This window comes from Acomys minous (assembly GCF_964271855.1).
Source record: "Acomys minous genome assembly, chromosome: 8".
NCBI classification, from domain to species: Eukaryota; Metazoa; Chordata; class Mammalia; order Rodentia; family Muridae; genus Acomys; species Acomys minous.
Genome location: NC_140489.1, coordinates 118,752,820 through 118,778,486, shown reverse-complemented (window position 1 = coordinate 118,778,486; position 25,667 = coordinate 118,752,820). Strand labels below are relative to the sequence as shown.

Below are 25,667 nucleotides of genomic sequence, written 5' to 3'. Positions count from 1 at the left end.
CCTCACATTGTTCAGTTCATCAGCCGCCACCACGACTATCAAGATTTGGGTGTTGGGGTAGAAAGAAAACTCGGTGACTAGGAGAACTTAATGCTCTTGCAGGGGACCTGGGTTTGGTTCCCAGCACCCACATGAGAGAGCTCACAACCATCCGAAAGCCCAGGCCCAGGGTCTGACACCTCTTCTGGCCTCTGTGAGCTCTTACATGCATGTGCTGTACGTAAAAACAGCTAGGCAAGTGCGTGTACAACAACCCCCACAACACAAATACAATAAACATTTAAAATAGTTCAGGGTCATTTCTTATACTTTATGGGTGTAATATGCACCTAATTCGTAGCCATTAGAAACTTGGGGTCCCTATGTATGTCGTAGTATATATCATTTCATGCTAACACGCCAAGTAAACCATACTTTAAATGTTTATCTGTCATGTGTTCTGTATTCTATTTCTCCCCCATCCTAACCTATGCCTTTTCAGATGACCCCCCCCACACACACACATACACACTGAACTGACTGCACAGCCTACTACTGGGAAGACCCAAAGTGCAATAAGTAACACCTGTAGGGGGCGGGGCAAGAGTCTGAGCACAATATGGAAATGGCAGGGCTGAAAAGCTCTAGGAGGGGATGTCACTCTGCCTGCTACGGCTTCTTGGGCCAAGGCCACTGAGCAAGGCTCTGCAGTAAGCAGGTTGCACCTGGCTGGGCATGCCGCAGGAGCATCTGTGCCTGTGTCTCCAGCTGGAAGCAGGCAGAAAGCCTTGGCACACCTGAGCTCACTCTGCAGCTGACTGTGGCGACCTTTGCCGCCTACTGTGGACATTTCAACGCAGTCTCATTGCTAAGAGCTAGAGTTTTCAAGAGGGAAACTTTGCTGTCTGGTCCAGGCAAATTCCAGGGTTCTCTATTCACCAGCCTCCCCCTACCCCCTTCGTCTTTGTCTTATTTATGAAAATGTGCTAGATAGAAATCAGTTCTCTTGGCCTCGGATTTATTATTGCGCTGCCTGCTGGCTTTGAAACGAGAACTGTAAACATTCAAATATGTGCCTCTCACGTCAAGGTGAGGTCACCCACTTTCTCTCCTCGTTTAAGAACAATTTTAGGTTTCCTAATAAAGGATCTAATTACCCTAAACTTCCAAGCACAGTGTGTGTGTGTAGGTCTTGGGCCATAAAAGGTGAGAGGAGAATTAGAGGTGAATCTGGGAGAGAAATATTATCTGGAGAAGCACTGTGAAGATCCCCAAGATCTACAGAGTGCATCTGCTCATCCTCCAAAGACCAAATACCTGCTGTGTATCAGGAGGCATCCTAACTGTGGGGGATGGGTGAGGGGACCGGAACACATGTCTGATCAAGGCTGCAGAACTTCCTCAGTAGAAGTAATTGCTGACCTTGGCTCACAGGTAAGGTGGTCCGCTGGGCCTTCCTCTTTACATCAATGCGTGATTGGGATCTTTTATAATAAGCACTTAAAAATACGAGCCCTACCCTTAAAGGCATGATGCTGAGGAGAAGACGCAACACGAACAAGCAAAAAGTAGTCACGCTGTGTGGTTCCATGTACATAAAAGTTGAGAAAACCAATTGAAACAGTGATTACAAGAGGAAACCTGAATGCTGAGGAGATTGGGATGGCTCAGTTGGTCAAGTGTTTGCTGTGCAAGCATGATGCCCCCGACTCCATCCCCGGAAGCCGGGAATGGCAACCTTGCAATCCGAACACTGGGAAGGTGCAGAGATGCCCCCAGCTCATCTGGCCTAGCCTAATCTGAGAGCTCCGGGTCTATGAAGAACCCTTGTATCAAAAAGAAAAGTGGATGGTGCCCGAGTGACACTGGATGTCACTTCCGGCCCCACACACGCATGCACACTGTGTATATACACACCCCTACGCCAGCCACTACACACGAACACACACTCGAAGACAGAAGGGTAGACTCTCTCTTTTAGAAAAACTAAACCAAGGTTGTGTGAAGCTAAGGGAACCGGAAATTTCTGGAGAAGGTGGAGGTTTTCTTTGAACTCATTGGGCAAGCAGATATGTGGGTACAGATGTTTTTAAAATTCATCAAAATGTTATGGTACATGGACATTTTGTCATGAGAAGTTGTAGAACCTCGCAGATTCCTTCCCTTGTGAAGTGTGCTGGTGTGGAGGACTGCAGGGGACATTAAGGCTTTAACTCTTTATTTCATCGGAAGGGACCAGCACCCAGGTGTCTAGTGTCTTCCGCTTGGCCTCTAAGTGTGTAATTCTGGACTCCAATAGTTTGGGGTGACTCTATTATGGATTATTTGGATCCAGCTCAGTACCTCTCTGGGAAGGCTTCAAGCTTTATTGTTGGCAAATGCTGGGTGTGTGTGTGTGTGTGTGTGTGTGTGTGTGTGTGTGTGTGTGCGCTGCTGCTGTGGGAGGAGAGGGAGGCTGGCTACAGTCTGTCTCCAGGAAAGACGTAGTTCACTGTGAAGGTCATCTTAACTTGACAAGCACAATCTATAGGGCTTGTCACCACTCAAGGCAGGAGGTTGCATACTTCATCAGCCCAGCCGTTAGCAACCCTGAGTCATCTGGACCGCACATGCTAAAGGATACTCTGGGCTCCATGGAAACCCTTCAGTGGGGAGTACACCTCAGAAATAAGAATCCCAAAAAGACGTGGCTAAAAGATGGCTTGCATGCGTGTGGTCAAGCGCCTTCACTTTGGAAAGATAAGCGTTGATGTGAAGTCCTCATAGACAGCAAACCTGATGTTCATTTGTCAAACCCCAGAGTTCTACAGTCATACTTGAACACTACTTATGGGTTACTTCCAAGTCTGCTACTTGCTCCATCCACAATCCCAGCACAAACAATAGAAAGATTTTGGGGGGCTTCTTTTTGACATGACTGATGACTCCCTGGAGATTTAAGGCCCGAACTTTGAGGATGATACAGGCAGGGGACCCCATGAACATGCACAGTGTGCCCATACTCCTGTATTCTGCCCAGAGCTGGAAGCCTTTAAGGCTCAGCGCCGCTGCCCCCCCCCCCCCCATGCCACCGCCTTGGGGAAGGTAAGGCTGTTCCTGCTTTTCCTTAGCTACACCTGAGCCAGCCTCTGAGCACCGTCCCTGCAGCCCTAGCTGCTGGACAATCCTTCAGAGCTCTCTGCAAGACAAAGGCAGACAGGCAGAAGGACATTGGTCCTTTAACAAGGTGACCCCGTCTTGTAAGCTGGAGGGTGGGATGTGACCTGAAAAGACTCCTGATCATGGAGGGCCTGCATCCAGCCTTCCTGGTGAGATCCTCCTCCTCACCCCATCTTTCCCTCTCTGTCCTGTCACTTTGAAAGGCGAGGCTTACAGCCCCTCTCCTTGGGCCCTGTCAGTAAGTCTGGGATCCTGTAATCACTATTATCACTTACACATTTCAATTAGTCTCTCCCCGCACCTCACCTCTGTCTAGGTACTGCTGGTAGAGTGTTGGTGGGAAGATTTTTGCCTTGCTGTTGCCAGCGTCTCTTCCAGGACTGTAGAGAAAGGACCAGGGGCAGGTTCCATGAATCCCGCTCAGTAGAAGTGGCCTAAAGCCAACTTCTGTTGGGTGCTTCTCTCTCCTTAAGCGTCAGCATCATTCTCTGCCCAGACTTGCTTCTCCAGCCACCTGGCCCCGATTTCCCCTGCTCCTCTCCCTTTCCATCACGTTTAGCTTCAGGGATCCTCCTCCGCTCCCAACAGGTAGGTGTGGGGTGTAGGCATATGCTCAAATATTGATAGGGCAAGGAGGAAATTAATTTCAATAAATACTATGCTAATGAACTTAGGAAGGCATAGCCCAATGCAATAGCCAGGAAGCCATAATGAAAAATTCATGAGCCTAAAGAAATGCCTCATCAAGTCCAGAACAGCGTGGTCAGGCTCAGACACTTTCCTGGGGTGCTTATGAGGGGGTACCAAAACCGCAACCTAGAGGAATACTCATGCAATCAGAATTCTCAGATGGCAAAATGGCTTGTCTGGGTTTTATCCCCCTAACTGCTTGGCTAAGGGACACGTGGGCATCTGTGCCCAGGAATGGTGTCTATTGGTGACAGTTGCCATGTCAAAAACAGGGTACCCAGAGCCATACAGCTCTATTCAGCTGAGAACACAACCAAGAATGTAGGCAGAGGTAACGCATGTGTTAATCTCATTCACAGAGAGAAAAAGAGGCAACCTGAGCCAGATGTGGTGGTACAAGCCTATAACCCTAGCGCCTGGGAGGCTGAAGGAGCAGGATTCGGAGTTTGAAGACAGCCTGGGCTACAGAGCTAGTTCCTGCCCAGCCTGGACTACAGAGCTCTCTATTCTCAAAACCAAGGGACTATACTATGAAGGAACCTTTGACACTATGATGAGGGACAAAGACTTGAGAGTCCCCCATCTGGTGAGCCACGCTCTTGCAGCACCAATGACTGCCTCAGAATTAAAACCCAGCAGGCTCCAGGCAGGCTCCTGAGAGGTATTTCGCCCTGGCCTTCAGTATCATTTTGCTTTCTGCCCTGAGTGGTGGTGCCACCCCATAATTGGAGCTCTCTTGTCCTCTGTGTGGAGGGGGTAGTATCCAGACCAGCCTTCCCCTGCCTTTAGGCTCCTGGTCTTCCTTACTCTCCTGTTCTCTGGGTAGCAGGCACAGTACTCATTACTCTAAGGTCCCATAGGCCAAAGTAGAAGGCCATGGTTGTGTCCAACTCATGAGCCTAGCCTCCAAACATCGTATGACTTCCTGCATTACTCAACTCTTGGTTCCTGGAGGCTTGGTGAGAGAGGAGGAGAAAGCCTCCAGACTATGGGACGGAGTCATGAGGGGAGAGAGAAGAACTAACCGTTCCCAAGAAGCCAGGGGTACACAAAGCATCTCAGGCCTGCTACTGGTTGTGTTTTCAATTCTGTGAGAGAACTATTCTCACTCTATTTTATGGACTAGGTCAGAGGGTCAGGGTGAAGTGATTTCTCAAGATCACAAGGCTATCCTGAGAGAGCAATCACAGTCAACCCCAGGCTGTCTATGATCAAATCCAGTCCCCTGTGCACTGTACCATGCCACCACATAAGCAAGCTTTTCCCATGGCCTCTAGACATCGGCTCTGGACCCATGGCTCTTTGTAAGAGTCAATAACCTCTTAGGGGCCAAGAGATCTCACTCTGACATGGACATTGTCTTGGAAGTGTCTTTAGTGAAGGACCCAGCAAAGTCCTGGTCCTGATCCACCAGGATGGAAGATGACGATGGTGTCTCATTGGCCTCTGCATTACCGTCCATGCTATTAGGGTCTCAGGGGGAGGTGGACTTAGCTTTAGGGGTAGGGGATGCCTACCCAGCAGGGCTCCTCTTGGGGCTAAGTCAGTGAGGATGTGAGTTCTCGAGCCCACTTCCCAGGTTTTCTCTCAGCACAGCTCAGTCATGCAGGGGCATGCAGGAGGGGCCTCCCTTGGGGTCCTGCCATGCAGCGTGGATGGCTGAATGGAGACGGATCATGAGGTTGAAGGGGGGGCCTCTATGTCACCGGGCCTGTGGGGCTCACCTACCTGGAGAGACTCCCCACTCTGGAAGCCTTACCTTACAGAGGGACATTCACACTGAAGCAAACTTGAAAAGAGAGAACACGTACACAAAGAGAAGTTTACTTGGCCAGCATTTCCCTCAGGGCCTTTGGCGTTCATGGAGGACAGCTAGGTCTCTGGGAGGCAGCACTCTCCCTTCTAACTGGCTTGCTCCCACTATGGTGGCAAATCCCTAGGAGCTGTGGTCTCAGGGTCTAATGCTTTTGGGGCAGGGGGCAATGAATCCGGCCCAGAAGTGAGCTGACTAGCCCAGCAATCTGCAATGTCAACTGTACCAGATACATCTCTTCCCACTATGGTCCCCGCCCAAAGGTAAGCCTACCAGGAGCACAAAAGCTAAACGAGAGAGACACTCATTAGTGATTAGATAGCACCGCCATCTTGAAAGGAAATCTCCAGTGAGATGGACTGTTCATGCTTGGCTGTTATCTCTCGCATCAGAGTCTTTTTACTGGCTTTTGCTGATCAGACTTTATGTCCAGTCCAGTGTGTGGGTGTATAAAGAGGCGACAGGAGGCCTATACAGGGGCCATGAGGACGGGGGACATATAGGAGTTGAGAGGACACACAAGAAGAAACTTTCCACACTGAAGTAGAGGCACCAAATGGGCCAACACACAAAGGGTGACAACCTACAGGCTGGAAAGCCAGCTGCACTCATAACATCTGGGGACCAGAGCAAGGGTTACACAGAGGCGCTGAGGTGCCAGAGGCATTGGAATCTCAGCCTAGCAAACATGCCAGGAAGGCAGAGCCTTCAGGGACAGCAGCCAGTGGAGGAGGTATGTGATGGAAATTGACCAGAGGCCAAATTCCAGCCTCCAATCTGAACAATCTTTTTGGTGATATCTTCAGAGGCAGGAGGCTTCCTGTGGAGGGGGATGGGGGCCAGGTCGGAAGCTGTTCTGATGTATTCTTAAGCTCCCACGGGTGTGAGGAGGGCCCCAGTCTCCAGGTGAGCCAGCCATGGAGGAGGCAGGTCTGGCTGAATGAATTTGAGGAGACTTAAGAGGTCTGGAAACACAAAATACTACATCGTGGCTATTTTCGGATGCTATGACCACCCCTGAGCCCAACAGGCAGGTCACCTGCTAGGGGACTTGGCTGTGGTGGCCAGTAAGGCAAATGAGACAATGGCTACTGAGTAGGTTTCTGAGGAACAATGGTGTTTTGGTCAACGGGGCATAGCTGAAGAGCAAGTAGAGTTAATCCCAAAGAGAAGAAACTCAGGCTTTTTCATGCATCCTAGCACTTGGCCACGCTTTTGTTAAGATGTTTGGTATTAGTAGGTTTTTGTTTGTTTTTTTTTCCTGAACCTGCCTCATTTGCTTGCCAATGGGTGGCCAATGTCCCCTTGTGGCTAGCAATAACTACAAGCGAGGCTGCTTCTGTTTGTTCATAAATTTTGTCTTTTTCCTCCCACAGTATCTATCCTTTCATTTGGCATCTGTCTATAAGACGAGATGCAAGAGTCTCACAGTGTCACTGGCTGATCGTGTGGTCCCTTGTCCCTCCCCTCACTGCTTCTTCCCTCTGTGGAACTGGCTTTCCTCCAGCTGCCAAAACCTTGCCCTCCTGAGTTCCCCCTCAGAAGGCAACTGGCATGTCCTTGAGGTCTAAGTCACCTTGAGGCAGGGAAAGCCAGCCTTGTAATGGCACCTCTGGCCCTTGAGTAGAAGGAGGGCTCTGTGGCAGTGTGTGCCTCTCTCCCCAGCCACCTGTGGGTGAGTGCGCTGCCTGAGGCTGCACCTGCTAATGGGGCCCAGGGCTGGCCTGCTGGCTGCTACTGCCTGGTCTAGGCAGACATCCTGAGCTAGCTGGCTACACGCAGAAAGTAGCCCATAGAAAACCCATTTGAGTTTTTACCCTGGGCCTTTGAGGTTTGCCCAGATGACAAAGGGAATGGTTTTAATTTAATTCAACATCTTCAGCTAGACTTGAGCACACAGGGTAGCACAGACTAACGCCTCTTCTGTGTCTCAGGACAGAGCTAGGACACCTTTCTGAAAACAACTTTTTTTTCTCTCCTTTTTTTTTTTTTTAAACCACACAAACTTGATATTTATGAGAGACCTCTCAGATCCCAACGATAGAAATGTGATCAAATATTTGAATACCTTGGTCAAGTCTTGGAAGACCTAAAACTGTAGCTGTGAACGATCCACAGGGCTCAGCCAAAGCATGACCAGAAACACCTCCTGCACAGTCTCCTTACTTCCTCCCCACTTTCCTCATACCTAATCAGCCCAGCGAATCCTTCCCTGACTTCCAGCATGGCAGTCTGGGGCATGGTGGGGACACATACACAAGATGGTTTCCACGGAAATGGCAAAGACAGCAGTAAGAAACTAAGATGGATGTTGGAAGCCCTAATGGCCCAGTCCTTTCTTTTGGACATATTCTCACAGGGAAAGAAAGCCACCAGAAGCTCACGTGTGTTCCCAGCAAAGGAACAGAGCAGGATCCTGCTTCTAGACCCAGAGACTAAGTAAGAGAAGTCTTTGGCTCTTGTGTACTGGGGTTCAGGGAAGTGTGGTCCCAGACCCTTCTGGTTTCTGGGACTCCTTATACCTTTACCTATAGGAACATCCTCACATCTTTCTAGGGACAACCTGAAGGGGCTCCCTGCCTGCCTGAGCCTGGGTGAAACTTGCTAGGTGGTGTAGTGAGACCCAGGCTAGCCTGTTTCCATTTGTTCCCCCACTTTTTCACCCTTCCCTCGGCATCTGAGTTCTGTCCCAGGTCCCCGGCTCACAGTCACCTCACACTGTTCTTCATGGCCCTCTTGTCACTCTGCTCTGACTCTTGGGGTGGCCACGATCAGGGTGTGGTTCCTCTCAGAACGCCTTGTTATAGAAGACACAGAAGGGCCAGGACAAGAGTCTGGAGAGAGCGCTGAAGATTGGAAACCCAGCAAGTGTCCACGCTAGTGTTTGCTTCTCTTTAGAGTTCCACAGGGCTTCCTTGGACCGCTTTTCCATACACTGTCATGAGAGGCTGAGCCTGTGTCCTCATCCGGCCTTTCTGGGGCTGCTAGTCCTCTATGAAGTCTGACTGAAAGTGGCTCCCTGACTGAAAGGAGTCTCCACATAAGCTCACACCGTTCTACAAATGGCAATGACATCTAGGGCACCCCCTGCTCTCATCTGGGCTCTTGTTAGTTGATCCTGAACTATTAAAAGCTCTGCTTCTCACTTCCCTAGGGATTCATCAAGTTAGATTACATGGAAATGATTATAATCCACTCCTCGGGCTGGACCCTTCAGTTTCTTTCCCTCAGTTAGGCCTCTGGTGACCTGCTACACATGCGCAGGTATCCAGTTAACTCATGTCCTCTGAGACTACTTGCCGTGGCCCCAGGCCAAGCCACCAGGCAGGCCAGCTGGCACACGCAGAGAGCTCTGTCTTTCTTAACATCCAGAACCTCCAATCTTCCCTATCTATACAACCCACAGCATAGGCCTGACGTGGGGTGGGGGAGGGGGGTGGGGTGCGGGGGATGGGGCACAGCTGTGGTGAGATGGGCTAAAGTGGAGGCGAGGTTCACTGAGAGAAATGGACTCCAAGCCTGGCCTGTTCCACACTGTGTGTCTCCCAGGAATCACACAGAGCAAAGCAGAAAGCGGTGTGGGGATGGTGGCGAGCCTTAGCACCACGCTGTATCAAGCTGTTCACGTTTGACTCCGCGGCTTGGAGCGCACTCATCTCCTAACAACCACCTCTCCGGGGACCCACTGAACACCCGAGGGTCTTTTCTGTCCTTGCAACTGGGGGAGGAAGATCTCCTCTGACAGAACGTGGCTGGTTGATGGTCTCACCTCTGCTGCCAGCCTCCTGGGGCTGGGCCCGTTGTCTGAGGAGCTTTTCCTTCAGTTCCCTCGTGCCTGAAGCTGGCTGCCCAGATTCCCAGTCTGAAGGACTACCTCAGCACGCCATGGAATACTGGGATTGTGACACTCCCTCCCTGGGATTCTATTGTCTGTTCTTCCAACACAGTAGGTCAGCCTGCAGGATGTGGTCAAGCCTTGACTGTGGTCCACTGTCCAGTTTCTGAGTGTCCTGTCCCATTGATCCCCACTGATCACCTGTGCCTGGCACCGTATGACGTGCAGGTCAGTGTAGACTGTGCCCCGGAGCAGGTGGAGGGCAGGGACGGCTGAGAAACGGGACAGTGATAAAGGCCAGGAAAGACCCCGTCCTCCTTGCAGGACTTTGGGTCAGCCTTTTTTGCAATAGTCCCTCGATCTCACCTCACCCTCTGCCACATAAGGACCATGATAAGCATTGAGCGAGTATTTTCCTTTACATGGACGCTTTCAAGGCACAACCCCCATCTATCTCTCAGAAAAAGAAAAAAAGAAAAGAAAAAGACTTGCATGTATCTCTATGCCATGTGGAAAGCTAGCATCATAACTGATCAAAACAAACAACGAAGCTTGAGGAGGCGAGAGCACTGTGCAGCAGGCGTCACGTTTTTGGGGGGAGGCGCCTCCTCCCTGAGCTTTCAGCCATACCCCAGGTTGTTCATGGCCCCCCACAGACTGTGCAGAAGGACCAGCTGAGCATGGAGGGGGCGGGCTGGGAGCCCCACTTACAATTCTCGGCTTGAAGGGGGGCTTGATCTTCTTCTGCTCCAGCAGGACCCAGTCGATCTCCTTGAAGAACGGGTGTTGCTTGATGGCATCCTCCCCGTTCTGCGCTGCTACACAGCCCAGGCGCTTGTGGGGGTTCTTGGTCATGAACTGTGGGGTTGGGGGGAGAGGAAGATATGAGAGCTGATGGAGCCTCCCCGCCTGAGGAGGGTCGTTGAGGGAAGGCCTTTCACGTCACCTCCCATACCTTCGTTTGCACGCCAGGGGCCTCACTCTTGATTATATGACGTAGCGTGTGCCAGGCAGCACTCTACACACAGTACAGCTATGGGTCCACCTCCCTGTGAGGTCCCGTTGCTGCTTCTACGTCATCAGGGAGTAACTTAAGGGGCTGGAGATGCACAGCTGGCAATGTACCGCATTGAGATTAGGACCTGACTCCTGGTCTCTGGCTGCCCCAGATGTTTAAGTCTTTTCAGCAGAGACTGAACTCTGGAGAGTCACTCACAGCAAGGAGGTGAGAAAAGATGGCCAGGTGGGGAGGGGACGCCACCGGGAAGAGGGCAGAGAAGTGCCAAGAAGCCTCAAGCAAGTGGCCTTCGTCTCCTTCACATGCACATCCAGGGAGTCAACCCAGCTCGATGACCTCAGATGTCCTGCACTGGCCTATACTCTTTCCTTTGGCATATGGAGGTGCCTCAGTTTGTATCTCTGGACCAGTGTCCCCTACAGTGCCTTAGCATTCCCTAACAAGCAGTCAAAATATTCATTCCTCCACTGGTATCCTGGGTGCCATGCTTCTTGTCACCCTAAATTATAAGCTGTCTAAAAGTCACTTTCCCTTGAGCCCTGTGATACATCCACCTAGTACGGGCTCCATTTCCTGCCTCCTACCTTGAGCTTGGTAACCTGACGGTTGAACAGGAGGCCGACCTGAGGCTCAGGCCACTGTGCTGAGTACAACAGCAGCAAGATGGCTGCCCGTTGCCGTGTGCGCGGTTCCCTGTTTTATGATACAAATGGCCTTCTCTAGCCCCATGGGTAACATCCTTCAATAACATAGCTCTAGAGACAGAGGCTTAGAAAGACCAAGTGACAACCTAAGGGAACAGGGGTTCCAAAGACTAGCAGAGGGCTCTTCCTCCCTTCCACAGCCCGTCCTGCCTTCCTCCTCTAGGAGAGGGAAGATGAGCTTAGGGATGAACCCCTGTGGTAACTCCCTGGGCCCTGGGCCAGAGGCTTCTCTTCTTAGACGTTGAACAGTTAACACAGCATGACCTCTAACCCCTAAGTCTTTGTAGGGCAAAGCTTCTCTCTCTCTCTCTCTCTCTCTCTCTCTCTCTCTCTCTCTCTCTCCTTTTTCCTTCCTCCTTTCCCTCCCTCTCTCCCTATTTCTTTCTTTCCTTCCTTCTTTCTTTTTTTTTTCTTTCAAAATGTATTTTTTAACATTTAACTTATGTGTAGGTATATATGTGTGGGGATGTGCAGTTTGGGAGAATTCAAAAGACAGTATCAATGTGCTGGGGCTGGGGTCACAGGCAGATGCCAACTGCCCAACGTGGGTGCCAGGAAGCAGACATGGAGCCTCTCTAGCAGCAGTTCCTGATCTTAACCACTGAGCTACCTGTGCAGCCCCAGGTGTCAGCAGCTCTCATACCCAGCCCTGCTGTCCTTCTTTGCTGTGGGGCTGTCCTGTGTGCTGCAGGCTCTTCAGCAGCAGCTGTGCTACATCTCATGTCAGCACCCACACACCCCCTGCAACTGTGTCGACGACAATATCTCCAGACTTGCTGGATATGTGTCTAGAGGGAGGGTGTCAAAACCATGGCGCTGCCTGGCCCATCCAACAAGAGAGGAGAGAGGAAGAGAGAGAGAGTGAGGACACACACAAACACACAAACCACATGCACACCACACATATATATATATACACACACACACACCCCACATAGACACCACACACACATGCACATTATACACAGACACCACACACACATGCACATTATACACAGACAGCACACACATGCACACTACACACACACACATGCACACCACACACACACACCACAGATACCATACATACATGTGCATTATACACATACACACACCACACATCCACACTACACACATACGTGTACACCACACACACATGCACTACCACACACACACACCACATGCATAACATACACCACACACACACACCACACACACACACATACACACATACACACACACACACACACACACACACACACACACACACACACACACACCCCTGCTATGTGAGCAAGGAACTCTCAGAAAGGCTGAGCTGGTGTCTGCCAGGCAGACTCCTGCTCTCTCCGGTGCTAGAGATCAGCTGTCTGGGGGCCTGGTGGGGAGTCTGGGAACAAGAGCAGAAGGCTCACATCCCCACCCTAGATACTCACTCTGGGATGGTCCTTGGTGGGGGACCCCCATGACAGCTGCCTCAGGAGCTTTTGAAAGCTCAGAGACAGGCAGACACAACGTTCTGTGGAAGGAGTGCTAGATCCTTCTGGAAGAACGAAGTAGACGCAGAGTAGCCTACGTTCTGTTTCAACAATGAAAGGGGAAGCCGTGAGGGTCCGTGTCTGCACTGCGTGGTGTACACCTAAGGAAGTTTAGAAGGTCGTATAAAACTCCATTCCTGAGTCATCTATGAGGTACAGGGTGTGGGGATCAGGCAGGCAGAAGTGGGGACACAACAAAGGCCTCTTACAGCATCCATGGTGTACTTTTGGCATTTTAGGAGACTCAGTATGTGTCTCAGTTATTTAAATAAATGAGAACACAGGTCGGGGGCGTGGGGGCTGGGTGGGCAGAGCTGGAGCAGGGACCAGGAGTGTACTCGCAAGGAGCATGGACCAAAGGCGGCACGCGAGGGTGAGCCTTCCAGCTTTGCTTCAGCCGCACGTTCAGAGGGAAGGAATTCGAACCAGATGGAGAATGATGCTACAGCAAGCTGGCTTCCAAGCTTCCTCTTAGAAAGGCAAGTCTGCTGAAGGAAGTCCTCGCTGCGGCAGGCCTGCAATCAGCTCTAGGTAGGAGTGGACACTCCCCAGACAGGTGTGTCTCTCTCAAGCAAACTCTAGCCCCACCATGCTTCAAGTCACCCGCCATCTCACCTTCTTGTAGACCGAAGGCATTTATTTCACCTTGTAAACTAGGGTAAAGAGAACAGCCCGAGACCTGAGAGCAGTCATCTTCCGTGTTGCAACAAATGCTGTGTGCAGTCCAGCTGGACAGCGGGTGCTTTGCCTCTTGAGCCCCCCCCTCTCTGATGATGATGATGATGATGTTTGTGTCTTTGAGACAAGGTCTCAGGTAGCCCAGGCTGGCCCCTAATTCACTCTGTAGCTGAAGAAGGGCCTTGAGCTCTTTCGTTCTGCCCCCTCAAGTGCAAGTATGGCAGACAGGCATGTGCTACTAGGGCTAAATTATGCATGGCTGGGGATTGAACCCAGGGCTTCGTGCATGGCAGACGAGCACTCTACAACTGAGCTACATGCCCAATCCTCCATAGTATGCTATGAGGATGGATGACGGAGTTTCCAGGAACATTCTGTGCTTAAAGGTGTGAGGGTGGGCTAGAACAAGCCTCCCACACAGTGGGGCACGTGTCCAGTGAGAGGCTGCTCAGGGCAAATGCCACTGAGAATTCCTCGTGTTAGAAAAGGTTATGAGTCTCAGCTAAAGTCATGAGTTCTCTAACATGGCAGCCATGGAAGGTAAGGGAGCAAAGAGAGGTGAGGCGGGAGAGGGCGTGTGATTCTGGACTCCTACACAATGCTTGTCATGACTTCTGTAAGTTATGGCAAGTGCTACAAATTCCCCATCTGCCACACAGACAGTCAACTTTCTTCATAAAATATATAGACTAAAGTGAGGACTGTGTGTCCAGGGCCCTTGAACAGGGCTGGTCTTGTGAATGTGGCTAGTTAACGACTGAGCTCTGGGGTGTTCTGAAGGGGGCAGAAAGCAGGACTGTGAGCTCAGACACACACACACACACACACACACACACACACACACACACACACACAGAGATATACAGAGACATGCACAGATACATACACAGAGACACACACAGAGACATGCACAGATACACACAGACAGACACACAGTTCACACAGACATGTACAAACACACACACACACACAGAGAAAGAGACATGCACAGATACACACAGATAGGCACACACACAGACAGGCACACATACAACTCACACACACCCACAGACATGCGTGCGCGCGCACACACACACACACACACACACACAAAGACACACACACATACACACACATAGAGACAGACACAGCTCACACAGACATCACACACACAGACAGACACACGCACACAGAGGAGGGCAGGAAGAGATGAGGAGAATGCCCCAGGGAGCAGAGCCACAGCTGAGGGACAGTGACTCACAGCTTTCAGGATGCTGACGGCCTCCTTGCTGAGCCAGACAGGGTATAGCACGTCATCATGAAGGATGGATTCAAACAAGTCGTCCTCATTGTCGGCTTCAAAGGGGGGCTGCCCAGCCATCATCTCATACATCAGCACCCCCAGGGCCCACCAGTCCACTGAAGGGCCATACTCCAACTCCTGCAGGATCTGTTCAGGAAACAGGCAGTGTCAGGGATCATTAAGAGCCCTACCCCAGCAACAACTCTTGTGGGAAGGTGTGTGCCTTCCTGTCCAGCTTGCGCCACCATCTTCAGACTGGACTGAGTGTAGAAGGTCAACCATCCTCTCTCCACAGGGAGCATCTACCATCTAAACTCTGGTGGGAACAAAAGGCTGCTTCTTTGTTTGAATGTCAGGTAAAGCTCTTGACTTGCACTTATGGCCACTTTCAAAAGAAAAGAGCACAATTTGACCATTGAACTCTCAGGTTGGGGAGGAGGTGAACTTCAAAAAGCAATGCTGAGAGGGACGGGCAGAGTTCTCAGGTCCCATCACACTAGCCGGGGCAGGCTGACTGACCATGTGGAAAGGAGAGCAGAGTCTTTTTCTTTTTCTTCTTCCTCCTTTGAGCTAGGGTCTTACTTTGTAGCCCTGGCAAGACCAGAATTCACTATGTAAACCACACTGGCTTCCAACTCACAGAGATCTGCCTGCTTCAGCTTCTTGGGTGCCAAAACTAAAGGTGTGCGCTGCTATGCTTGGCTTGACCCTGAAAGCTGACATTCCTTAAGTGGTGACAACACTCAACTTTACCTGAGTCCTGTGCTCTACGGAAAGAAACAACAGAGAAGACATCTCCCTCAGCCCGTGTGCTCTACCCAGAAAGGACTACTGTGAGCTCATCTATGACAGTAAAATCAGTCTTTCAGAGTCTCACCAATGAACTTCTCATTGGGTAGACCCTACAGATCCCAGGACGTGTCCTTTTCTCATAGAGGAATTTGAATTCAGAGCATAGCTGCTCTGTCAAGAGATCACATCCAAAGACACAGGGCTGTGTGACACATGTGTGACACATGTCTGTGTCACAGGGCTGGAATACAGACATGCCTTTAATCCCAGGACAGAGGCAAGGAGATCTGAGTTCAAGACTAGCCTGTTATAGAGCAAGTTTCAAGTAAAGAAAAGCTTAGGGGTCCAGGCATGGTGGGACACACTTTATCCCAGCACTCAGGAGACTGAGGCAGGCAGATCTCTGGGTTCTAGTCAGTGATGTTCAGGCAGTTCCATTTAGAGTGAGTTGAGAGGCAATGCAGCAGAGTTGAGTTCATGACAGTTCAGTTCATAGAATTCAGAGGCAGTTTTATCAGGAGAGTTTTTACAGAGAGAGGCTGAAGAGAGAGAACAAGCTAGACGCAGGTAAAGACAGAAGGAGCCAGAGAACGAGAAGGAGCTCAAAGATTAGAACAGATTGCTAGAGTTAGTTTGAGACCTAGCAAAACAATTCAGTGAGAAACTGAGAGAAGCCAGATTGAACCAGTCAGCTTGGAGAGGCGTTTGAGCCAGAACAGCTGAGTTAAACCAGTCACCAGAGTTCAGGAAGAACTAGAAAGGGTGAGCTTATTCAGCAGCAAGTCTCAGAGGCTGAAAACATTCTAGGTCTAGGTTAGATTGTATGGAGGCTAGAAGCTTCCAGGACTAGGCCTAGGTTAGCAGACAGAGGCAGTAAGCCTCCAAGATACAATTACATCAGGAGAATAAAAGACACTTTAGGGCCAACCTTGCGAGTGAATGTTATCCCTGTGGCTAAAGGCGACATTTACTCAGTTCCATGGCTGTCTTACTATTTTTATCTTTGACAATGGCCACTCAGCCTCAGCAATGGTCCCTCCTCCCAGCCAAGGTTTATCTGGCCAAATGAATAGTCAGAGAATTAGCTTAGGATGAGCCCATTTAGAACGTGCTAAACACCTTTCTAGAGCAAGTTCAAACCACTTGAGATTAAACAGAAAGAATCTGGTAGCAGCATCTAATGACGCCAAGCACACACATATATAGGAACCATCTCAATTTGGGATGAAGAAGACTGTGAGAAAAATGCAGCCACCTCTACAGTATCTTTGACTGACAACCCATTTCCTTCGCATCTGGGGGTTCTCTGTCTGGGCTTAATTCAGGGTATCTGTAAATTCGGAACCATAGGCCATGCTGGCTGGGGCCCCAGGCAAAGCTAGGTCTCCCTCAACTTCCTGAGACCTAGTAGTCAGCCTGGCTTACTGAGTCCCCTTGGTACCACTGGCTTCTGCCCTTCAAGGTCATGCCTGTGCCATATCTCTTCCGGAAAGCCCTTTCAGATTTCCCTGGCATTCTCCGATCCTTATGACAGACACCCTATGGTCCTGCCTGTTCCTAAGGTTGGCGTTATGTACTCCCCTTATAATACTGAATTTTTAGTCACTTTTCACACCTTTCCTCCCTGGAACATTTGGAAAGCACAAGAAAGTTAGTCCCTATTGTTTTCCAGAGCCTGCTGCTGTGGCCAGTCTGGTCATGTCCCCAAGACACAACTACTTCTTCATTACTTCCACTGTGTGCCTCTTAGTCAGTGTGCCCTGTTGACTCTGCAGCTCATGGGCTCTAGCTGATAAGATGACCGCGTTAGCCACTTCTGGGTGGATGGCTGGCATCTGCATCTCTGGTTTCGGTGGCATTTCTACGGTCAGACACCGGATGATGCCGCGGCAATGGCAGGGTGGCCATATTTAGCCATCCTGGGTTCCCTCTGAGCCTTGGTTTTGGTGGAATCTTTTGTAAAATTCCTTTTTAGGCTCAGCTCTAATTAGCTTGGCATAATCACCTTGCCAGCAATGAATCTGGTGAGGAGGTAGCTCTGCATGCCCAGAACTGATAACCATTTCCTGTAGAGCAGGGCCAGGTGTGGAGAAATCAGAGGGGAAGGTGCCAGAGGGGTCGGCCAGGGGTGCAAGGTGTGGGGTAGAGGCGGCTTGGCAGGGCTGATCCCGCAGAAGGTGGCTCTGGTTTCAGGGCTAGCCATCTCCTACTTGAGTAAGTGTATAACTTCTTCAGAAACGGCACTCCCACCTTTAATCCCATTAGAGCCTTAAAGCAGCTTGCTGAGATGGGCAGGGCAGGCACTAGGATTTCCATGGGAAAGACCGGAACCGCGGCTCTGAAACACTCCCGGACTTCATCGAGGGGACACGGGGACACTGTGGGAAGGTCTGGACTCAACCCCAGGGTATAGCCCAACAGTGAAGAGACTGAGGGAAGGAGGGGCACTTGGCCAGTCCTTGTTGTGAGCTGTGCACTGAAGGAAGTGCTCAGGAGGCGTAACTTCATTTCATCTCCCCACTATCTATACGGCGACAGATATATCTACATAGATCTGACTATACCCATAGTATATAAAAAACTAACTATGTAGAAACTCTAACTAACAATATAACTCCCGGGACCATGAAAGAAATATGCGATGTAAACAATCTCTAGCTGTCCAGTTCAAGCTCACTTAGGTCTGAATATTTTATGACACAGGGTCTCGTGAAGGCCAGCCCTTGCCAAGACGGCCATATCTTTCTTTGTCATCTGTCATTTGCCTACTGTAAGGCCAGTGCTTGTTTGCCATCTCCAGTGTTGTAGCAATTCCGTAAGTGGGGCTCAGAGGAGAGTGGGCAGGAGGAGCTATGGAGCCTCGTGTGACTCACACCCGAGAATCTGGCTGGCTTCTCCTTCACTGTAAAGTGCATGTGTGGGGACGGAGGATTCTTATCTATTGTCAACCCTCTGACCACTGTGGCATTGGCTCACAGAGGGGACAGGAGTGGGAGATTCTCACAGTAAAGACCGAGTGCAGAAGAGGAGAAAGTAAGTCCCAGGGGAGAGTCCCTCCGGCCATTTCTCTCTCCTTGCACGTTGACTTGCTGGCGTTCTGCTAAGGGAACACATTAACAGAAGAAGATCAACACTCTGCCCAGCGCCAGCTGCTGGGCCCACCAGCCTTGCTCCTGAGCTCTCCCTGGCCCTACTTGTGTTGCCTGACCTGGGGACAGATGGTTGAAGGCCTGTCTTTTACTCTGCCTTTTTGTGGTGGTTGTTGTTTTGTTTTCGCAGAAACTTTATCAATGCATACGGCATTGAGAATCAATTCTGAAACTAGACGGTAAACACCATCACAAGGACACAAAGGCAATGTCCTCATCTCTTAAAGAAAAGCCTCACCAGCCATTCACTGGTTGTAATATAGTGCAATCAAACTGTAAATGGCTACATAAAAAGCACAGAGTGAATCCTTTCCTGTGTACTGAAAACATTTTTAGACGAGTATCCTAAAGAGGAAGTATTCACATTTTAGATCAAAGACACATAGGCTCCGACTCCAAGCCGGAGGCCACTAAAGCTGCTCCTACAACCCACGAGCATAAATGAACCCTACAGGTGTTCTATATCCACACCTAACTCAAGGGAATGGGAGAATCTGGAATGTTCTGGAAAAGCAGCTCTAACTCCAGGAGACATACACGATATCTAACAATTTAACTCCCAGAAAGAAATATGCAATGTAAACAATTTCATCCTCCAGCTGTCTGGTTCAAGTTCACTAAGATCAAAGTAATTTAAATGTTTTGTGACACAGGGTCACAAGAAGCTCAGGGTAGCCTCGGAGTCACTATGCAGCCGAGGACGCCCTTGAACTCCTGAGTCTCATGCTTCTATGTCCTGGGTGCTGGGATTACAGTCTTACACCACCATGTTTGGTTTACACAGTTGCTAGGTGTGCACCGTGAAGGCCTTGCACAGCCTGTTAATGTGTACGATGGGGCTGCCTTCTTCCCAGGATGGACATGATGAAGACTCTCCTCTAAGGAAATCCATAGTCAGTGCACAGATCATATGGGATTGAGGGTCATATTCTTGGCTCCTTTATTCTAATTTTGTTCATCATTACAAGCACCAATAAACCTTTTACTCTGTCTATACTATTTTAAAATGCTGTTTTATTTTATTGGAGTGGTGTGTGTGTGTGTGTCTGACTGTCTATGTGTGTGTGTGTGTCTATCTGTGTGTGTCCCTGTCTATCTGTGTGTGTGTGTGTGTGTGTGTGTGTGTCTGTCTGTCTCTATCTGTGTGTGTGTGTCTATCTGTGTGTGTCCCTGTCTATCTGTGTGTGTGTGTGTCTGTCTGTGTGTGTCCCTGTCTGCGTGTGTGTGTGTGTCTGTCTGTCTGTCTCTGTGTGTGTCTGTGTAGAGGCCACACATCATGGTACACACATGGAGGTCAGAGATTAACTTTCAGTAGTTGACCCCCTCCCATTCTACCTTTAAGTGTGTTCTAGGGACTGGACTCAGGTTGGCTGGCCCATGCTACAACTGCTCTTGCTTGCTGAGCCATCCTGCCAGCTCTCCAGTTATGTTATTTAAATCTCCTGGAAATGGCCGAGATGTTTTTATCCTTTGGCTTTTCCTCATGTTGAGATGCCTCATTAATTACTTAATTGCCATTATTTAGAACCTGTGTGCTGGGCCCGGCAGAACCCAGATTAGAAGCACAGACCCGGCCTTGAGAGGCTCCACAGCCTAAAGATAACGGCCCTCCTTCTCTGTGAGGCTCCCACTCTGATGCTTCTTGTTTTCAACCCTGCTCTCCTCATCCCTATGGTTAAAAGAAACCTACAATGTATTTTTTAAAATTCAATCTCTCTATTCAGATGCTGTATGAAGCCTTCCCACACCCAGAGGCAATCTCCTGTTTCAGGTCCCTCATGTGTCAACCCGTCTAGACCAACAAGCTCCCTTAGAAGAGCAAGCAGAGTCTCAGTCAGCTATCCGTCCCCACGTCGCTCCATCTGGCAGAAGCTCGAACAGTGTCCTGTGGAAGGGCGCTTTTCCACACAGGCAATGCTTAGTGGGATTGGTACCTCCCTCCCATCTCATGTGCCTCAAAACCATGGAAAACATTTAACCAAGCATCGATGGGGCCGTGTGGCTGTATGTCTAAGCCTAACCTGTCCATGCTAAGGAATTCTTGGTTTGGGCCAGACTGCTCTGCAAGGACAAAGCTAAATTTCGGGCACCTCACTGCGCACATATAGTGCGACCCCCTGGTGAGGCGCACAGGGGACACCTCTGACCTTTGCTTACATGCTCCTCTTGCTCCATGCACATGCCTGCTCTGTAGACTTACAACCTCAGTGGAGATGGCAAAGCATTCCTGGATGTGCTGTGGGGATTACATCCAGTGAAGCCGTTTGCTGCCTCTTGAGTGGGTTTTCACTAGTTCAGATTAGCAGGAAGTACAAACTCTACTGAAAGTTAGCCAGTTTCTCTTAGTCCTGGCTCTGGTGGTAGCTCTGGACTAGGATGGATGCATGACACTTAGCAAGGACTCAACCAAGCATGGGGGGCGGGGTGGCTAGCCTGTCACTCTCAGTTCACCTAGCCGATTTTCACTGCCACCTCATCCTTACAGAAAAAAATCACTAAGCCATTTCCCTTCCTGTTTTTTTTTTTTCCCCTAGGATTCATCCTGTGTCTGCAGAGCCTTCACATAGCACCCACAGATGACCCTCAGATGCATGGCACTTATTGGGATTTGCCTCCTCTCTGACTCTAGCGGGGAGAAGCTAACCCTGCGCACGGGGCTTACCTCTGGAGCTATATAGTCAGGAGTCCCACAGAACGTGGTAGTCGTCACGCCGTTCAGAATCCCTTCCTTGCACATCCCAAAGTCAGCCAGCTTGCAGTGACCTTCTGCATCCAAGAGGACGTTGTCCAGTTTCAAATCCCTGCAACACAGGTCGAGGCCACATGGTTAGACACACACACACACACACACACACACACACACACACACACACGTGTGCGTGCATACAAGACAGAGGTTTCTTGATTTAGAGGGACATATCCAAGAAAGGGATATTTGGAGGACCTACCTCAAAGTAACCTCAGTCTAGGGCGATCGCCCAGCTAGTCAACCCTCAAAGGTACTTACAGCTCCTTAGGAAGACAGAATCCGCCACAGCTTTGGGACGGTGTTAGGTTAGCACTCATGTCATTTAGAGCCCGCTGTGAGAAATAAGTCGGTCTCTCTCTGGCCCTATCCTTCAGACTGACATAACTCAACACCACCGAATCAGAGAAAAACCACAAGCATGAGAGTCTGAGCTGCTGGACTTCAGAGCAGGAGATGACGGCTGGCTGGTGCGAGCAGTGAAAACAGCCAAGCAGCAGTGGGCCTCAGGGGGGGATGGGGGAGAGGAAGGGAAGGCACGGAGACCAGAGGACAGGGGACGGCAGAGGTGCTGGAGGAGCGAACATCAAAGAGCTTGGGACGCCAGGCAGAGGGATTTGAACTCCATGCTGAGGAGACTGAGCCCTGCCTGCAGGAGCATGGCGCGCGCAAGGTTTCATCTTCTGGGGGTAGCAGGTGAGGGAAATAACACAGGTCTGATATAGGATCTGCACAGGACAGGTGAGAGTCACAGGAGCAGAGCAGCCCGCAGCAAGGTGGTTCCTTTGTGGCCCTCTTAACACTCCAGGGGTCTAAGATTTCTTGGCTAAAAACCAGGATTCTAGATAAGACCACCCCCAACACACACACACACACACACACACACACACACACACACACACACACACACACACACACACACACACGTCCTGCAAACCCAGACCTTGCAGGGTAGATGAATCTACAGTATTTGTCGGTTACTGCCCTGTGCCTCTCTCAGCAGCTACTAGGTGAGCCTCAAAAAGGCGACTTCTTCCCCTTCAAGCAGAGGTCAGGAAGGGCGGTGCTTATGCCCCTGCTGGCATGTAAACTTGAGCTCCCTGCATCCCATGGGAGGGGAGGTAGTGCAGGAAGTGCTCCCAGACCAGCCCGAGCTGTATCTGTGACCCTGTTTCTGCTTACAGCTGTGATTCCTTGAGAACGAAGAAAGCACAGGGAAAAGTACTTCTCTTACAGAAGGAAGAGTGAGGCCAACCAGCTGGGCCACTGGGGCGAGCTCCTGACCCCAGCCAGCCCTGGCACGGGACTGAGGGCAAGGCTCAGCTCTGGCTGGGGTGGGAAAGCAGGATCAATGTTGGGCTAGGATCCAGGCTGCCACGGTTTCCTCACTTGCTGTGGCGTAGCCCTGGATTAGTCACCACGCTGGGCTAGTCCCTAAGCTATCAGGTCAGGATCACACGCTTGTCTGAAGGACTAATAGGATGAAGTGTGTGAAAGGTGAAGGTTTTCCGTCTCATTTTATTCGTTTCCTTTACGGAACATTTGAGTTGGAGGGACCGGCGAGGCCCGACGGTTCCCTTGAAGTTTTGTTACTGGGGCCCTGGGCAAGCGGGACTGGCTGAGACAAACACAACTCCAAGTTGTAGTACGCAGAGATGCCTTTACAAGGCTCAGATGACAGTCAAAAGATGGCAACAGCGAGGAGTAAAAACAATGCTTCTGCTTGAGACTGTGTTACACGCCCACCTCTGGATTTCCAAGTCCGGCACTCTTGCTCGGACCATGGGCTCAGAAGAGCAGGCTTTGTGGCCAAGGTTACCCTGGTAGAAGTAAGAAACCAAACCAGGGAGGAAGTAGGTGCTTTCTTTTAGGTGACCAGGATCTCCTGCTCTGAAAAATGCTGTCTCAACCCTGTGCTGTTCTCCTCTGCCCTCCGACCCTTCCAGGGCCAGATAAAACACCCACAGTGTCTGTGCTCTAAGCACCCCTTAAAGCCTTCAGGGTGCCGCTGAAGGGGCTTATAATTCTTATGGGGGATTTATAATTCCTTTAATTAATTTTTTCATATGATACATTTTGATTATATTTTTCCTCCTCCAACCTTACTCATCTAAATTATCATCTCTTTAAAAAAAAGAAAAAATAAGACAAACCAAGCAAGCAAAAGTCCAACAAAGACAAAAAAAAAAAAAAAAAAAAAAAAGGCCAAGCCAAGCAAAATGAAACAAAAATGTCACAAAAATACCACTGAAGTCCTTTAATGTTGGCTACCGACTTCTGGGCATGGGCCCTGCCCTGGAGTGTGGCTCATATACCCACTGACACTCCAGAAAGAACAGATTTTCCCTTTGCCAGTGGGTATCAATTGCAAATAGCTTCTTGGTTAGCATTGGGAGCCTGTGTCCACTTCCTGCTCTCGGTGCTGGGCCTGTGCAGCTACCGTCTCTGTGAGGTCACATGTGCACCAGTCCTGGCATGTTTAAAAGACACTGTTCCTTGGGGCCATCCATCAGTTCTGAGTCTTAAAATCTTTCCACCTCTGATTCCATATAGATCCCTGAGCCCTGAGGGGAAGGGGCTGATGGTGACGTTTCATTTAGGGCGGGGTGCTCCAACACTCTCACTCTGCAAATGTGCTTATTTTCCAGTAGTGAGCCTTTGTAATTCTTGTTCTTCTTTCTTTCTCTTCTTCTTCTTCCTCCTCCTCTTCTTCTCTTCCTCCTCCTCCCTCCTCCTTTTCTTCTTCTTCCTCCTCCTCCTCCTCCTCTTCCTCATCTTCCTCCTCCTCCTCCTCCTCCTCCTCCTCCTCCTCCTCTTCCTCTTCCTCTTCCTCTTCCTCTTCCTCTTCTTCTTCTTCTTCTTCTTCTTCTTCTTCTTCACAGAGTTTCTCTCTATAGCCTTGGCTGTCCTAGATTTGCTCTGTAGACCAGGCTGGCCTCGAACTCAAAGATCCTCCTGCCTCTGCCTCCCGAGTGCTGGGATGAAAGGTGTGTGTCACTACCGCCTGGCCTTTTAATTCTTAACTACAAGAAGAAGCTTCTCTGGTGTGGGTTGAACAAGGCACTGCCTCTGGGCACAGCAGTACGTCAGGGGTGGAAGACGGTCTAATAATTCTAGGCAGCCTAAGCCTGGCTTTGGTCTTACTCAGGTTGCTAGGTAGAGTCCTCTAGGCACCTACCAGGCACCACCCCTCCCTCTCACAGGTAGTTAGGGGCAGCCTGTCAATCATTTCTCCTCTTTCTCTAGCCCACGCCTCCTTTGCCTTTTTGTTTCCTGCCCTGTCTCCTCCCTGGGGAAGAAGCTGACCCAGCTGCTGTCAGATATGAGCGAGTCCTATGGGTGCCCTTGACTATGACCTGGGTTGGCCCTAGCCAAAACCCTCCTTCGCACCCTGTAGCCACCGCTGTACGCAATCCTGCCTCCAGCCACTTCCTCCCATTTCCACTCTGATTTCTGAATTTTTGAAAGCTCTTAACTTTGCACACAAAACCAAACACTGGAAGAGTGAGCAGGTGACTTCTAGTCCTTGGGAGCCAGCCTAACAGCTAACAGAAATGCCACTCCCCTCCTTCTGCGGCAAGGTTGTCTGGTGCAGGGGTGTCAGGGGAAGCCATGTGGGGTGGTGGTGGTGGGGACAGCTTTGGCAGACAGGATCCTCAGGGAAGCCAGGCCATGCCTGCCGAGGGAAGAGGAGATGTCCTTCTCCATGAGGAGGGGAGGAGGTGCCACTTCTCCTGGCTTCCTCCCTTTTCTTCTCCAGCAATGGCTCCCTCAGGACCCTGGCTTTCTCCTGCCCCAGTCCTTCCCAGAAGTCTCTCTGCTGCTGGCACAGCAGGAGTCTGTAGGCCTCTCTAGGAGGGGGAGGGGTGGGAGGAAGGATGCCCAGCTCTAACTTCTTGGACATCCAGCTACAGGGCAGGTGCAGGATGAGGGGACAAGGGAAAGGTGAGGGGGGGCAGGGGAGAGTCTTTCCTCCTGGACAACTCCCAGATCCTCAGTACCCCTTAAATAGTTTATTGCTAATTTCACTCATGTTTCTGTTTTCACAAGCCATATAATCTCATGCATGGGACACTTTGCACATATGTCAAGGAACTGGATGCATTTCCTAGACGGTTTTGAATCTGAAGCACAAATGTGGGTTTTGGTTGATGTCACCAAGCTGCCCTCCTTAGAGAGTAAAACACCTGACCTGTCATCGGCCACAGATGGCAGTGTCGCCATTGCTCTATATACCTATCAGCGCACTACACTGCCAAGGTTCAGTTTGTGTGCTAAGGTTAAACAGTATCTCAGTACAGTTAA

General features: G+C 50.2%; 1 protein-coding gene across 2 annotated transcripts in view; it reads right to left on the bottom strand.

Moving 5' to 3' along the window:
* PRKCE (protein kinase C epsilon) overlaps positions 1 to 25,667 on the bottom strand; it is a 489,899-nt gene that overhangs the window by 17,019 nt on the left and 447,213 nt on the right. The window contains exons 12-15 of one of the 2 annotated variants that reach the window (XM_084793146.1): positions 21,279 to 21,417; positions 14,634 to 14,822; positions 10,188 to 10,334; positions 5,588 to 5,617 (exon numbers count right to left, since the gene is read on the bottom strand). In XM_084793146.1, the coding sequence (XP_084649272.1) occupies positions 5,603 to 5,617; positions 10,188 to 10,334; positions 14,634 to 14,822; positions 21,279 to 21,417 (490 nt within the window). In that variant the 3' untranslated portion in view covers positions 5,588 to 5,602. Of the gene's footprint in view, positions 1 to 5,587; positions 5,618 to 10,187; positions 10,335 to 14,633; positions 14,823 to 21,278; positions 21,418 to 25,667 lie in introns of those variants that run through there. The other variant, XM_084793145.1, reaches the window with a different exon arrangement.